Source organism: Trichoderma ghanense, assembly GCF_004382785.1.
Source record: "Trichoderma ghanense strain CCMA-1212 chromosome Unknown scaffold_15, whole genome shotgun sequence".
Taxonomy (NCBI): domain Eukaryota; kingdom Fungi; phylum Ascomycota; class Sordariomycetes; order Hypocreales; family Hypocreaceae; genus Trichoderma; species Trichoderma ghanense.
The window spans coordinates 81,948-97,125 of record NW_027395678.1 but is presented as its reverse complement, the minus strand read 5'-3'; the positions used below and the strand labels follow the sequence as shown (position 1 = coordinate 97,125).

The following is a 15,178-nucleotide window of genomic DNA, read 5'->3' as shown; positions in this document are numbered from 1 at the left end:
ATTGCGAGCTCAAGCAGGGCCGTCAGATGTGAGGCGCTTTTTCTCAATGGACTCCAATCTTCAGTCTCACCCGCTCCACCAGCTGGGCCAGCCTCAGTCCCAACTGGTGTCTCAGTTTGAGCAGCCACACCTTCAGCAGCAGCAGCAACAACATCTCCAGCAGCAAGATCATCAGCAACAGCAGCAACGGCATCAGCAGCAACCGCTGGACTCGACCAGCGCCGCCCAGGATGTCCTCGTCGAGGCGCGCAAGAACCTCCAGGTCCTGATCGATTCCGGCCTCTCCAAGGATCTCCTCCATCAATGGGTCGACGACGACAGCTTCTCTCTGCAGCTTTCGTTCCCCGGCCAGCAGTCACCGCTCTCCCAGAGTCTCTCGCCATCCGCCTCCGCAACCACGCCTCCCGCCTCTGCCTCGACTCCCATCCCGTCGCCGCTGCTGTCCAACCCCGTTTCCGCATCCCCTTCGCATCGCATCCAGTCGCCTCAGGCATCCTCCCTCGCGCCATCTCTCCATTCCGCGACTCCGCAGAACCAAAATCAAAACCAAATCGCCCCTCCGCCGGCCGCCTCCGCCGTCCACGGCTCCCCTGTCGCGTCTCTCTCGGCCTCGTCCGCCGCCACCTCTCCCGCCGCCGTCTCCAGCTCCGGCACCATTGGCACCTCGGCGTCTCCCGGAAATGGCGCGCCGCCGTCCATCGCCATCATCAAGACAGAGCCCTCGTCCTTCGCCGACGATGTGTCGAGGGCCTGGGCTGCAGCAGCCGTGCTTCCGCAGGCCCCGGCTTCCATGTCCGGAGCGCCTCCGGCCCAGGTTGCGCGCGTTGCCCCGGCTGCCAACATCGTCAAGTCGGATACCGCGGCCTTCATCTCGCCCTCGATGTCATACCTCCACCACCGTCCGCGCATCTCCGTCTCCTCAACCAGCTCGGGCTCCTCCGGCCATGCTTCCCTGTGGTCCGTCAACTCGGCGCGGTCGTCCATGTCCTGGGCGTCGGCATCGTCTTCGCGCACTCAGGGATCGCTGCCCATGACCCCGGCCTCGTCCTCCTCGGCCAACAAGACCAACATCTACTGGTGCACGTCGTGCGAGACCAGCTTCAAGCGCAAGTATGACTGGAAGCGCCACGAGGACGAGTTCCACGAGCGATGGAGGAAGTATCCCTGCCCCGAGCCAGGCTGCAATCGCAGCTTCTGGGGCTCCAACTCGTTCAACCAGCACCACAAGCAGTGCCACGGCTGCAAGACGTGCCCCCATGCCGAAAAGGTGGTCAAGTTCCTCCGCAAGCGCAAGTACTGGGCCTGCGGCTTCTGTTCTGCTCTTCATCCTGCGCGCGAGCGTCACGTTGAGCATGTGGCCCGGCATTTCGAGTCTGGCCTCGGCAAGGCCGAATGGATGCACTCGAGGGTCATCTACGGCCTCCTGCACCAGCCTCTCATCCACAACGCATGGGATGCGCTCGTCTCGACCAAGCAAGCCGAGTTTGGCGGACGCCGGCCCCAGTTCAGTTGGCACCCGAGCAAGACCGGGCGAGCTCAGGGTTTCCTCGAGAAGGAAAACCCCGGCCAGCTGCAGGACCTGCTCGAGTTCTTCTCCGGCGACGAGAGCGAGGCCCAGTGGATTGTAAACATTGCCTTTGAGCTGTCTGATATGGCCTTTGCGACTCCGCAACCTCCCGCTCCCGCACCGTCGCCGCAGCCGCAGTTTGCGGCCAACATGATGGCCGCTCCGACCGGCTTCCCGCAGCAGCAGCAGGATGCTCGCATGTCCTTCGCGGCGCTGCCGTCACAGGCGACGCAGCAGATACTGGCGTCCTCCCCCTCAGCCACCTCCAACCCCTTTGGCACTTCGCCTTATCGAGCGTCGGCCTTTGTCCCCTCGCAGCCATTCCCCTCGCAGGTCCAGCAGCACTCGTCCGACATGTCAGCGTCCGCTCCGATGACTGCCTCGCAGCTTCACCTCGACAAGCGGGAGCTCCCCCCTATTCCTCAGGGCCACACGCCCTCCATAACAGATGGCATGATGGACTTTGAGTACTCTCCCGCCCCTGTTCTCTTTGAGGACTGGGAGAGCATTGCCAGCTCGACCTATCTCGACACGACGGCAAGCCAGCAACAGCAACAGTCCAACCAGGCTGCCGACTGGGGAATTGCCCAATTCTACGGCAACCCAGGTGCCAACTGATGCAGCGAAAGAGAGCGACGAATGGCAAACAAGAAGTAAAAGAAAGAAGAAATATGAACACTAAAAAAAAAAAAAAAAAAAAAAAAAAAACATGAAGTGAGACACAGAGGACGAAGAGAGCAAACGGCGAAAACCAACAGACTCCGAAAGAAAAGAAAAAAAAAATCTCGACACTCCTTTACCACTTATTGCCACTTTTATTGTTGCCGTATAGGCATCGGGTCCCTATCATGATGACGTTGCATCAAGCTATTTTCCTTAATTCTCTCCCATCCATCAGCGAATCTGCGCTACACTACGAATGGTTTTTCTTAATTGTCTTTTCTGTGTCTCGGTCACATTATCCTGTTCGTTCAACAGGCATGGAGCGTCTCGGGGCAACAACGCGTGCTTTTTGGCTGTTTATTTTCCCCTCTATACATTTTGTTGCCTTGAAATAATAATGATAATACCCCCTTTTACCGCAGCCGAAAGCGTGGGCGCACATCTACCTTGCTGTCGGACTTGAGATGGTCCTCACCTCAGTCTACACATACGATCACTCAACACCTCTTTCCCTTGTCAGTTCCTTTTCTTTTGTGTGTTAATACATCTAACCCTTCCCAAGGGAGGAGTTGGGAGGTAATCTACGCGTATCGAGCTCGGTTAATGGTCTGTCATTTGTCGTTGTCTCGAAGCAAGCCTAGCACGGCTAGTTTCTTGTTCTATTTGTCTCTGGAATGCTCGAAAACATATGCGCGCAGATGGAAAATGGGAGGACCCGGATTTGCTTGTTGGTTTTTTGTATTTTGTTCCTCAGTTTAATCGGCATTGTACACTCGGGTACGATGGGGAAAAGGACTCTGCAAGAGGACGGGTATGTAGCTTAGTGCTGGGGAATAGACGGGCAAATGGATGATATATTGCTTGAGGCGCTTGTTCCTTTGCTTCTTTTCACTTGTTCTCCTTGGTAGAGAGCCATGGACATCACTCACTTGCAGTTGTCCTTTTTGGCCTGATCCAGGAGACGCAAGATTTCCCGTTCCTCTCTGCCCCCACTCTTTGACTCTACACCTCGACATGCCCTTCACCAACAAGGACCTTTCAACCTTTTTTTCCCAAAGCAAGGACGTTTCTGGACGATGAACAAGTCAAAACATGAACGTGAGTACATTAAACAAAAGAACAATATCGCTGCTCCGGGGCTGATGAACACCGTTCCACTCACGACATTCTTTGTGCAGAAAAAATAGCACCCTCAATTCTCAAAGCGACACAACACAGAGCGATTCCATACCTGTTCAAATTTTCTCCGAATGGCGCCGAAATTGTACACCGTCGTGATGGAAAAGAGCTTCATACATGTGAACTGATGTGCGTGTTCAAAAGATGGCCATATGAAGAACTGCTGCTGGGATGACATGTCCGAAGTCGAGTCGAGTCTTTGGAGAAACAGTCCTCAAATCTTTGTTTCTACACAATGCCAGCGTTCAAGCATCGACCGAAGAAAGGGGGAAACCATGGTCTTGCTGTTTGAATCACTAATGGAAGATGGACGTTGAACCAGAGTTTTACAGGAAGAGTATTGCGATTCCAGCAATGTCGAGGTGCATTTAATCAGCCCCTTCCCGCCCATCGATGAGCCTGGGGGTCCGATTACCATCACTCTCAACCACAAACACATACAAACAAGCCTCAACAAGTCACGACAATATCTTTCAATCGCTTACCCAGCCGATACGCTGACACTCGCATCACAGATTCTAACCTCGTCGCTAATCGCAGTTCACAATGGGCAACGGACATTCCTCCTCAAGAAAGGACTCCCGGAAGGATTCCAGAAAGGACTCCAGACGGGAGCCCAGGCGGGATTCAAAGAAGGACTCAAAGAAGGACTCGAGGAAGGATTCTTCTAGGAGAGACCAAAAAAAGGACTCCAAGAGCACGTCTTCTCGGCACGAATCCTCCCATCGCTCCGATCGCCATCGCCACCGCCATTCCCACTCCCATTCACATTCCCACCCTCACTCCCACGGCACATCCCACAAGCACCACCGCAACACCATCCACGTAGCAAACAGCCATGACGGTTCCCATGAACACGCTAACCAGCGGATGGACTTTATCCTCCAGCTCTTCCAGGACCACTCCTTCGTCCCCCAGATCCACCCCCTGTGGGAGAGAATGAACGAAAGCGCCAGGAGCGCGGCCATCAAGATTCGGGACAGAGGCTCGGCTGTCACTGCGCCGGAAAGGGATGCCTTCGTCTCGATGCTTTACACTGCGGCCCCCGAGGCCCCCGAGGCCATGAACTACGGCTACGATGTCGAGGAGGACCGGCTATACAGCCGCGAGGCCTCGCCCGTCGTCAACGCCCTCGGCATCATGAACAACGAGCCCCCCAGCGAACAGGACGCCGTGCGCCGCCACTCGGCACTCGCGTCATCTAGTGTTTACTCTGAGGAACCCGAATCCGCTCAGCGAAGCCGTGGTCGATCCCTCTCTCCTCTTATTCCTCAGGCTGCTGCATTTCCCCCGCCCGCCCCTGCGCTCGAGCGTGCTCCGGCTCTCCAGCAGGAGGCTTCGACGGGTCACCGCCATCGCCACCACTCACACTCTCGCTCTTCTCATGCTCGCGAGTCCTCGCGTGAGAGGGCTAGGAGGCGCCCTCGCAAGCCGTCGTCGTCGTCGTCGTCGTCTCACAGGTAATGAACTAATGAACACGCGGCTGGGATTCCGCTGCATTGAGCACGAATTTCTCTTCTGGAGCCCATTTCCCCTTTTCCTTTGATTATCTTTCTTTTTCTTTGACTGTATTTGGCTTTGCGAGCTGCTTTTTGGACTTGTTGTACTACGATTGGACAGATGCGTTGGTAAGTATTTGGGAAGCTGCCATGGAGGACACCGCACAGGGAAGATCCTCACACACACAAATAGGGGGAGATGTTGGGTCAACGAGAATCGGTACTTGGACATTTTCTTTGAATAGTATTGCAACTGTAGCATATTTCATAGAGCTCCATCCTGCTTCGGATTGGATAAGACTGATCGTTCTGATAGAGACGAATTTGATTGTTGAGCGAGTTTGCCCGCCCAACGATATAAACACTCGAGGAAGGTGCAACCGCGTATCGCAACGTGACCGTGATAACTACCCCCGTAGGCGAGCCTTTAGACGAACCTCCGGCCCCGCACACTTTCATTCATCTTCTTTAATTCTCGTGAGACCATTTTACTTGTTCGCTTGATCGATTCGGCTCTATTCGTCCGCTGTTGATCATGTTCTGACTATAGTGATTTCTATTCGCTTGCCGCTTTGGCCGTTCTTTTCCAGCTGCTCGCGCTTCGATCATACCTATCGAGACCCATTGCGCCATCAGCAACCTAGAAATTCTTCTTCCCATCGATTTCTCCAGCCAACTCAATCCCTTCGTTACCTTGATTATATTGTTCAAGCTGTTGCAATCCGCCGTATCAGTTCCCCGTCCATTGGGTATCACCCACTTCGATCATAAACTCCTCAGCACCAAGTCATTATTCGCAAGCCCCATCCCAAACTCCTGCAATGAAGATACCCCCAATAAACGCCGCTGTTCACCATTAGCTAATAAAGTGTATCAAGTGTCGTCGTCGTCAGATTCTCCAAGCGATCCCTTTCATCGTTACCTCAAAGACATGGCCGCATGCCTCCCTAAGCGCCCGAAACAACGTGAATCTCATACCCGATCAGAACCTCAGTGTTGGTTCCTTCCCATCCGCGGTTGCCCGCTGCACTGAGCATGAATCTGCTCGTCGGATCAATGTACAGACTCGAGATGACACCGGCTCTGGGCGGTCCGGGGATGATGAGGAACGGGACGGTCGAGTGCTTGAAAGCGCGAGATTCTCGCAAATCATAGAGTCTGAGAATGTCGTATGACGCACTGGATCGAGAGTTGTCTCGTCAGCTCTTGAACAAAGGGGGGTTCACACATGAATCTTGCCGTCCTTCCTCTCTCCGACTATTTCCCCCCTCTTATTCTCCTTGTTCCTTTGCCATTTCCAACTGACATCAACAACAGACAAGGGGCAAGGAAAACAACTCACCAGACCAAGTGTCGCCCGTTGACCATGGGCTTGATGGCACTCACTGCTCCGCTGCCTGCCGGAAAGCGAAGCACCCTTTCTGGCTCCCATCCCCTCTTGGCTTTGGCAATGTCAAACTCCTCCACCGTTCCGTTGCGTCTGCCCGCATAAATCTTGTTGCCGTCTGGACTCCAACAGGCACTCATGCACCAAGGCGGCACGCCTACCCTGTTGGAGATCCTGGCTACTGCGCTAGGAACTCGCCTGTCCCAGATGCGAATCGTGCCGTCAATGGCTGATGACAGGAAGGTTGTCTGCGACACCTGCGTGGGATCGAATTGGGTTGGTGGTGGCTGCGAGCTGACAATCATGGGAGATCGCGGCCTCTTGATGCCCATACGCTCAGAAGATGCCTCAGCCGTGGACTCGCCCTCCAGTGATTGGGTCTGTTGTTGGAGTGCCTGGCTTGAATCGTCCACCTTGATTGCCTCATTATCCGTCGCCGGTTCTGTCTGCTCCGTTACTCCGGAGATGGTCGAAACTTGGGTGTCTCCGAGGTCAAGAGCTGGAGCCGAAGCCGAAGCCGAAGCTAGGGCTGGCATCATTGATTCTGGAGCCGGCGCTGCATCCGAGTTGGTTACCGGCAGATCGACGTCCATGGCATCGTCTGCAGACTCTGAATGCTTGGGTTGCTTTTCCGCCTCCATACGGCCCATGGTCTCCATTGCCTTGTCTGCTGAATGGTCCATCCCCGCTTCGTTGCCCCCTGCCATGTTCATGCCACCGCCAAACTCGTCGTCATCATGGCCAAATGGCTGCTCGCCTGCCGTCTCACCAAAGAGGCTCCCAGCATCATCGCTTCCCCCAAACAGACTCTCGTGAGCCGGAGAAGCTGCAGCCGCAGCCGCAGCGTCAGTCTCACCCCTCGTGGCGACAGTAATGGACCTGTCCAGTCCGTTGGGGCTTCTGGCGGTCACACTTCCGGTGAAGCTCGCGCCGGCCATGGGTGCTGCGTTGTTGGTGGATATCGTACTGGAAGGCAGAGGCTCGTCGGCATCGGCTGGAACTGGGGCACCGCTCGCCGGCCGCAGCTCAATGGACGAAATCTGGCCTCCGCTGCCGTCAAAGCTCCGCTTGATGTGCCCCGTATCGAGATCCCAGTCAAAGATGTTCTTGTCCCAGGCACCGCTGAGCACGCTTCTCTCGTCGGGGGCCAGAGTGAGCACGCTGACGGCGTTGGTATGCTTCTGGAGACAGCATATCCGCTTGCCCTCGTCGTGGCGAACGCTCTGCAGGTTGATAGCGCCAGACTCGAGGCCGGACAGCAGCCAGAGAGCTTCTGAATGGACGGCCAGCGAGTAGACAGAGGAGAGCACGTGCTCCTGGTCGCTGCGTCCCGGGACGGCCGGTTCCTCGTTGGGCCAGTACGACATGAGGATGCCGGCCTTTGTGACCGAATCGACAAACGGGTGTCTCTGGGCGACGGTCAGCGGCAGCTTGCCGTTGATGGTGCCCGGACCGTCGTACTTGCGGATGTAGCCATCGGCGCCGCCGGTGATCCAGTACCGCAGATCGGGGGTGATGGCCATGGCGTTGATGCTCGTCGACATGGGCGCCGCCATCGTGGGAACAATGTCGTACAGGCGCGCCGTGTAGACCTCGTGCCGGATCTTGGGCCGCCACGTCCTGTAGAGGGACGGGAGCCGGTCCAGCTGCAGTGTGTCGGATTGCACGCTGGGAGACTCGGGCTGCTTGCCGCGGACTCGGCCGTCGCCCTCGGCGCTCAGGTTGTCCGTCGCCTGGCCCTCGTCGGCCGCCACGAAGGTGGTGTTCTCTCCGTCGACATCACCATTGTCACCTCCTCCGTCTGCCGTCTGGTCGTTATCATTGTCGCCATCGCCCTCGTCCTCCCTCTCGCCGTCTTCTTCCCTGTCGCCTTCGACATCGACCTCGGCCTCAGCCTCGACCTCAGCATCGACCTCCCCCTCGTCGACGTCCTCCATCACTTCGTCCGGCTCGTTATCGCGGTCCGAGGCGGGCGAGCTGGCTCGTGACTGGTCTTCCTCGTCCATTTCCGCTGTCGCAATGGCCGTTATGAGCTCACGGGACGGCTTTTTCGAAGCAAGATGACCCTCGGACGACTGGGACAGCGTGACAGCGCGGCGAAGTTGCGCCACCACAGGGAGACGCAAGCAATTGGCGTTCGCCGTTTGGGGTTTGTTGGGGACGGTGTTCGTATGTTTTGTGTCGGCGCTTGGGAGAAAGAAGCCAGAGCTACGTAATTTGCTTACTAAGTCGAAGCTGTCGCGCTGCAACCTCGGACCCGTGCGGCAGCCTCGTCTCGACGTCGCCAGTCTCACAGCCTCCCAGCCTCGCTCCCTTGCCCTGAAGTGCCCGCTTGCCTCTCTTCGCTCAATGCAGCTTCATTGCCTTCTTTTTCTCTACAGTCCCATTGGCCTATGAGGCTGCCATGGCTCGCTCCCCTCCGTCTCATGTTGATCATATCAGATCTGAATGGGAGTGTTTTAAGAAAATAGATCTGCAAGAAACATCCAGATCTGCCAGGGGAAATAAAGTATGATAAAGCAAGGTTAAAGAAAGCTGTTTTATTATCTGGTCCTATAGCTACCTAGGCTTCAAAAAAATCATGTCGAGACCTAGCATTGAGCAAACATAAAGAATCCTCTTCTACCTAAATCAGATCCCCCGACTCCCCCGACCCCTCAGCCCGCCGAGCTTGCGCCCTTGCACGCTCCACAAGCCTCTCCTCGTGTCGAAGAAAGTTGCGATAGCCAAAGGCCATCATCTCGTCGCTAGTCGCATTGGCTACCCGCCTACGCAGCGCCATCAAAGTAGCTTCCCCATCCTCGTCTGCAGCACCACCCATCCCCTCCCACTGCCTCATTTGCCGCAGCAAAGGCGTATCTAGCGGAGACTCTTCAGGGCTCAGAGGAGGCAGCACGGGAGGTGTCATGGCAGGCTGGCGGGTAGCTGCAAAGGGGAGGACAGGCGCAGGCGGCCTGCATCCGCGCGGGCATCTGCATAGCTCACTGCAACGCTTTCCGCACAGATGGCCGCAAAAAAGAATCCTAGGGCAGGGCTCCCGACAAGTGCGGTGCCTGATGTCGTTGGTGTGGCATTGGTAGCTGCACTTGTGGCCCTTGGGGCACTCTTGATTGCACGGCTTCAGGCAGCCCCCCGGAAGGATGCGCTTCCAGTCGTCGGCCGTCTCGACGGCCGTCAAGTTGCCGTGGGTGCGGCATGTGAGTGGCACATGGTCGCCCGTCTGCGTTCCGAAGGCGTTGAAGACCTTTTGCCAGGTCTCGTAGCTTTTCTGGCTGCTGCCCAGGATGTGCCGTGCGTTTCCAAACACGTACAATCCCCGTCTTGCTCTGCTCATGGCAACAACAGCACGATTCTCGTCTTCCACAAATCCCACAGTCGTGCGGCTGTTGCCACCCATCGGGTCTGAGGGGCTTCGAACCAGGGAGAGGATAATGATATCATTCTCCTCGCCCTGGAATCCATCGACGGTCCGCACTGACCAGACCGGATGCAGGAACCTGAGCATATGATCGTGATGGATCAACTCCTTGATGAGCTCGACCTGGGCGCTGTAGTATGTCAAAACAGTAACCTGGTTGGGCTCGACGTCCTGCATCATCAGGTGGTGTAAGAAGCCGACGACCATCTCTGCTTCCGCATAATTCGAATATGACAGCTTCTTCCCCCATGTCTCGGGCCACTGGTGCTGGAACCACCACAGATTCGTTCCGCCCATTCCCGGCACCGGCGGGCGCTTTCTGATGTCTTTGACCATCGGGTGATCCCGCAGCATTGGGTAAAACGTCTGGACCACCTCGCGGATTCGCGGGATCATGCGGCGCTGCACTTGGAGGGTCTTGTAGGGGAAGCCAAGTTTCACAAGCCTCTCAAACATGGATACCTTGAGGTTGTATGGCGCGGCACCAAGGAATTGGATGTCAACTTGGGGAGCCAGTTGCTGGTGGTCCCCTACCAAGGCCAGCTGCTCCAGGGAGGGGAACAGTGCGGCGGCAATGCTCCCCTCCCGCGCCTCGGCCGCCTCTTCGATGAGCATGACACGAGGCAGCAAGGCGGCCAGCAGGCCACGATACTTGGACAAGCCCGTGGTGGTGCAGCCGATGATATCGATACCTTCACAGTCAATGACATGGAGTGTGTTGGCCAGCTGATGGACCTTGAGCGTCTCGCAGACTTCCTTGTACACCTGCAGCCGCTCTCGGATCGCCTTCGCGGTGCAATCTCTCAGCCGCGTTTTCAGGTAGTAGTAAACCATGGGTCTTGCCTTTGCACTGATTTTGTTGAGGTCTGGACTGCCCTTGACCAGCGCCCTGGCCTCCTGCCACCACCGGCCAGTCCTTCGACAGCCAGGAGGCGCAGGGGCAACGGTGTGCTGGGGATCAAAGGGAAGGTACAGACCGCGGAGCTGGAAGGCAGCGTCATCTGGGGCTTTGCCTCGTACAGCCTGACCCTCTTCTTCCATGTCGTCATCCGGGGTATCGTCAACTCTTCCTACAATGGGCTTCCTAGACTTGCCCGGCAGCATGGCGCGAATTCCCTCTTCGGGGTCCTGGTTGGAGAAGCTGTAGAGCCAGCCAATGACCAAGCTGATCTTGTTGGGGTCTTCCGTATGTTCGTCCTGGGCAATCTGCGCAGCCGCTGGGCTGCCTTCCACGAGAGATTGATATTGCTGGGCAGAGATGATGTTGGCGTCAAGAAGCTCTTGGGCGCCGACAAGGTCACGGGTATAGGTCTCCACCAGCTCTTCAATGCTGGCGCAGATCCGTTTCCATGATGCCAGACCTCGATAGTCCTGTCTTCGAAACCTGGACTTGGACCGGATGTTGAACAAAGAATGACGAGAAACGAACTCTGAGCGGGATTGACCACCAAGGCGAAGGATCTTGCCAACGTTATGATCAAGGCACAAGTCCAAGATCTGGTCCAGGGCGTGATTCGTCTGTGCTGAGATAATGATGGGCGCTCGACGCGATCCCGGGGCTGCTGCTTTCTGGGTTTCAACAAAGCCGCGAATGGCCACCACAGAGGTGAATGTCTTGCCAGTTCCCGGAGGCCCTTGGACGATGGAGAGCGCCTGAGTGGACATGATGTCGAATGCTTGCTTCTGTGATTGATCGAAATGTTCGGCAGCTTGGGGGACGACGACAGTATCGCCAGCTGGGTTGATGGCGCTTGCCTGCCGGCACTCTTCGTCATCCACGCAGATAGTCGAGCTGCCAGTTGCAGCAGCTGACAGTGTGCCGCTGGCTGCGGGGTCTAGAATGAACCGATCAAGAGGAGTCCTGGAGAGGATGTTAGTATAGGACAATACCTTACTTATACGATGGATAAACATGACAAAGAGGCTGTTCAAAGGATAGAAGGTAGTACTTACTGGTACATGGCAGCATGCTGCAGGCTGAGCATCGTATGGCGGACATTCTCAAAGTAACTAACCTTGGCCTCAAGCATCACGAAGGTCTCGACTGGGTCAATCAGCGTCTCGCTGGTGTTGGCGAAGAAGAGCTCAACGCGCGGAAGCTCAAACGGGTTGTCGCCGTCCTCGACGTCGGGCACCGCCCTGCCATTGAAGGAGCGGGTGGCGATGGTCGCGACAATGCACTTTGAACGGAAGTTGTCCCAGCTCGGCGATAGAGCCACCAGCGTGCCCGGAGTGAGCCGATCAGAGTGTCTCCAGTCGATGGGTGTGGCAACCCTTTCTGTCGAGAAAGTGATGCGGCTGCAAGCTCCTTGCTTGCTGAGGAGTATGCCAGTGACTCTGACCTGAGGAGGGAGGAAGAGAGAGAAAGAAAGACAGAGCGTCAGCTTAAGTACTTTTTGCAAGGTCGGGGAGGAGCGGCAAAGAGCAAACCTTGGTATAAATGTACGCCTTGCTCCTCTCGCCCTCCATCATTTTCCGATCCTCGCGAAACTCGGCGACGGCCTCCCTCAGCGGCTCGGTGGCCTCGTAGCGACACAGCTCGTAGTGGACCCTGAGATACTCCACCTTGGAGTCTGGGAAAATGTCGAGGCGGTTCTTTGGGGGCAGAGGAGTGTCGTCGGCCATCAGGGCTGAGGAGAGGACTATCTCGGGAGCCGATCGCCAAGCCTCGCGAAAGTCGTCACTGAACTGCTGGTCGAGTTGACCATTCCGAACATGCAGCGATAGTTTCGCAAGAGTCTCCAGGCGAAAGAAATCCTAAGGTGAACAGTAAGGCCAAGTAAGAGAGCGAGAACAGATTGGGAGAAAAACAAAAGGTAGGACTTACAGAAGCTGGCGCTGGCACGTAGCTGAGTGGCTCGTGAACTGGCTGTTCTATAAGAGGGCCTTCATCTTCAGGGTTAATAGGCGAAGAGGGACCGGCATCTGGGCGGTCACCATTCGCAGGTACTGGGTAGAGGGGCTCCTTCCCTTTGCCTTTGTTCAGTGAAGGCTGAGGAAGGGGATTGTCATCTTGAGGGGCCTCGGAATCAAACTGGAGAAGATCTTCGCCTTCGTGAACAGGCTCAAGGGGGACGTAAGCCTGCCAGGCTCGGCCCGAAGGCTGATCATCAAGGAGACTCAGGGCTTGAAGCTCCACAGGCCCAGTAGGAGCAAGGCCGACAACGCCCTGGTCGTCGCCTAGGGTGTCAAAGACAATGAGATCCTGTTCGCCATGCCTTACGGGCTCAAGTTGAGATTCTTGGTTGGTCTGTCCTTGGTCTCTCTGGTTTGCGGCGTGCTACGCAGGCCGGTCAGTCAAGGACGACAGAAGCTGCAAAAGAAAGAACCAAAATAAAAGGCCTACAGAGACTGAGCCAGGCTCAGGATGCCCATGCCCGTTGTGGCTATTGTGATTCAACCAATCATGAACGTAGGTGTAGACATTTGTGCCAGCCGACATGGCTGGCTGTCGCTTCTTCAGCTAAAGAGAACGAAAGTCAGTAAGAATGCAAACATAGTGGCAAGAAGAAGGGAGGCTCACGAGTTCTGAAAGATTGTTCATTGTGAAGGCAGTACGACGAAGAGGGCCATTGATGTGATGGAGGAAGACGAAGATGGGCAACAAGTGGAAGAGGCAATGGGCGAGACTTGACGACGAAGACAATAGGAGAACGCGATAGACAGAGACGGTGAATGACGATACAGACCGCCAGCTGTGATAATGGCGGGAGAGGCGAGTGCTCCAGTAATGAATGACATAGAATCCCAGTGCAGGCTGGTGAGAAAGGACAGTAAGAACTGGAAGACAAGAGGGAGAGAGAGAAGAAAAGAGAAGAGGGGGGAGGGGGGAGGGAAAGGAACAGAAGAGGTCGCGTGCTTTGGTTAAATCTAAGGAAGGAGGCACCTGTGGGAAGGCGGTCTGCAGACGTGCACCTGAGGCAACAGCCCTTTCCGCGCCGGACAGGTGCACGGCATTCGCTCCTCCCTCTGATATTCACTGAATCAGTGACGTATCGAGTGGCATGATTTTCGAGTCTCCCCTTTTGTTTCCAATCTTGGGGAACGGAGTGATGGAGTGAGGAAATCTAGGCTGATCCCTGAAGAAGGAAGTGTTATCTCCCCTTATGCAGTGGTTTTGGGAAATATTTTGCAGGCCTCAGTCAGGACTGCGTGGAGATAGATATTCCAAGAGGGAAGCAGTTTGTAATACTTCTGCATGCTTTCACAGAGCACCTCGAGGTCACCTGCCAGTTGCCCACCTAAGTATGCTTCGGGTGGGTGACAGTGCTTGCCAGTTGACACTTTGCTTCTGCGGTCCAATGTGTCAACTTCTGAAGTTGCATTTCTTTGTCTTATGTCTGATTCTGCGTCTTACCCATTCGTTCGAATTTCAGCTTCTCAACTCTTCCCATTTTACGTCAGGGGTGATAATTTCTTTCCAATATCTAGGGTTTGGCAATTCGTCAGCTCCTCTCTTTGTCTTGGGCGTCTTCAGGTGGTCACCCAGTCTGCTGATCTAGTGCTCTACCTGAAGCCTCTGACATCAATTGATACTAAATTCACTATTCAAGTACCTGCTTCTGACGTCCACCCTCTCTGCCCACGCGAGCGCTATCTCCCATCTCAAGCGAAAGAGCAGCGACCGACTTCCTTCGAATCGATACCCGAATGACAAATATCAAGGAGACAAGGGGCTTTGGCAAAAAAGAACTACTTAAAGGGCAGAGAGGTGGAGGAGGAGGGGGGAAATGGAAAAAGGACGACATTAAAGGCTACTCCAAATGTCCAGATGCCGCCTGAGACCTTCTAAATACAACTCTTCCAACCTGTCTGTCCTTCATCAGAACCATTGACGGCCTGTCGCACTGAGAAAGTTGCTTCCTCTGACATTTTGGGCCTGATAATGGTAGAGTCTAAGCAGTGAAGATTCAAATTGTGTAGGTTAGTTCCCCGTCAACAGTCACGAGCAACATCTTACCTCGCCTTGAGCTATTAGGAACCACATAGAAGCTGCTTCGCAATGCTATACCTGCTACAGATGAGGGAGTGAGTGGCTCCCAGAGGCGTTGGGAGCTTTGATCTGGTAGTACAGCAGCGCACTGGAGGTCATTTGTATAGAGTAGCAGAGCCGCGGTTGAGAGAGTTTCATCTACAGTTGCCTGTTGGCACGGAAGAAGCTGGCCTTCAAAATCAAGAATCACGCCTCCAGACCACCACACATTCGATTACACTCTCTACTTACGCAGGCAAATAACACGTTCCACGAGCGAAACAAAAAGAAAAATAGATGTTGGAAAGAGAAGCCCATAGCAAACATTTGGGCTAAAAAAAGAAATCTTCATGCGTAATCTGGGAATCGAACCCAGGGCTCCCCGACGTTGCGGATGGCAACGGAGAATTTTACCACTAAACCAATTACGCTTTAGATGTTATTTGGCTTCAGAATTTCATACTATGATTCTTTTGCAAAAGCGTGGGCCTTT

General features: G+C 55.2%; 4 protein-coding genes across 4 annotated transcripts; 2 read left to right on the top strand and 2 right to left on the bottom strand.

Annotated features, from left to right (window-relative positions):
• Positions 1-46: 46 nt before the first annotated feature.
• On the top strand, positions 47-2,185 carry CCMA1212_009108 (uncharacterized protein; the record flags this gene model as incomplete). Its single annotated transcript, XM_073706208.1, has 1 exon — positions 47-2,185. The coding sequence occupies one exon, from the start codon at positions 47-49 to the stop codon at positions 2,183-2,185; it is 2,139 nt and encodes a 712-aa protein (XP_073555265.1).
• A 1,770-nt stretch (positions 2,186-3,955) lies between these two features.
• Positions 3,956-4,873, top strand: CCMA1212_009107 (uncharacterized protein; the record flags this gene model as incomplete). The annotated part of the gene is made up of 1 exon (XM_073706207.1): positions 3,956-4,873. One exon carries the CDS (start codon positions 3,956-3,958, stop codon positions 4,871-4,873), a length of 918 nt encoding a protein of 305 aa, XP_073555259.1.
• Positions 4,874-5,855: 982 nt separating this feature from the next.
• CCMA1212_009106 (Transcription factor spt8) lies at positions 5,856-8,301 on the bottom strand (the record flags this gene model as incomplete). The annotated part of the gene is made up of 2 exons (XM_073706206.1): positions 5,856-6,087; positions 6,251-8,301. 2 exons carry the CDS (start codon positions 8,299-8,301, stop codon positions 5,856-5,858), a joined length of 2,283 nt encoding a protein of 760 aa, XP_073555258.1.
• A 620-nt stretch (positions 8,302-8,921) lies between these two features.
• CCMA1212_009105 (Helicase required for RNAi-mediated heterochromatin assembly 1) lies at positions 8,922-13,670 on the bottom strand (the record flags this gene model as incomplete). The annotated part of the gene is made up of 5 exons (XM_073706205.1): positions 8,922-11,574; positions 11,667-12,055; positions 12,144-12,470; positions 12,541-12,931; positions 13,666-13,670. 5 exons carry the CDS (start codon positions 13,668-13,670, stop codon positions 8,922-8,924), a joined length of 3,765 nt encoding a protein of 1,254 aa, XP_073555260.1.
• Between the last annotated feature and the right edge of the window lie 1,508 nt (positions 13,671-15,178).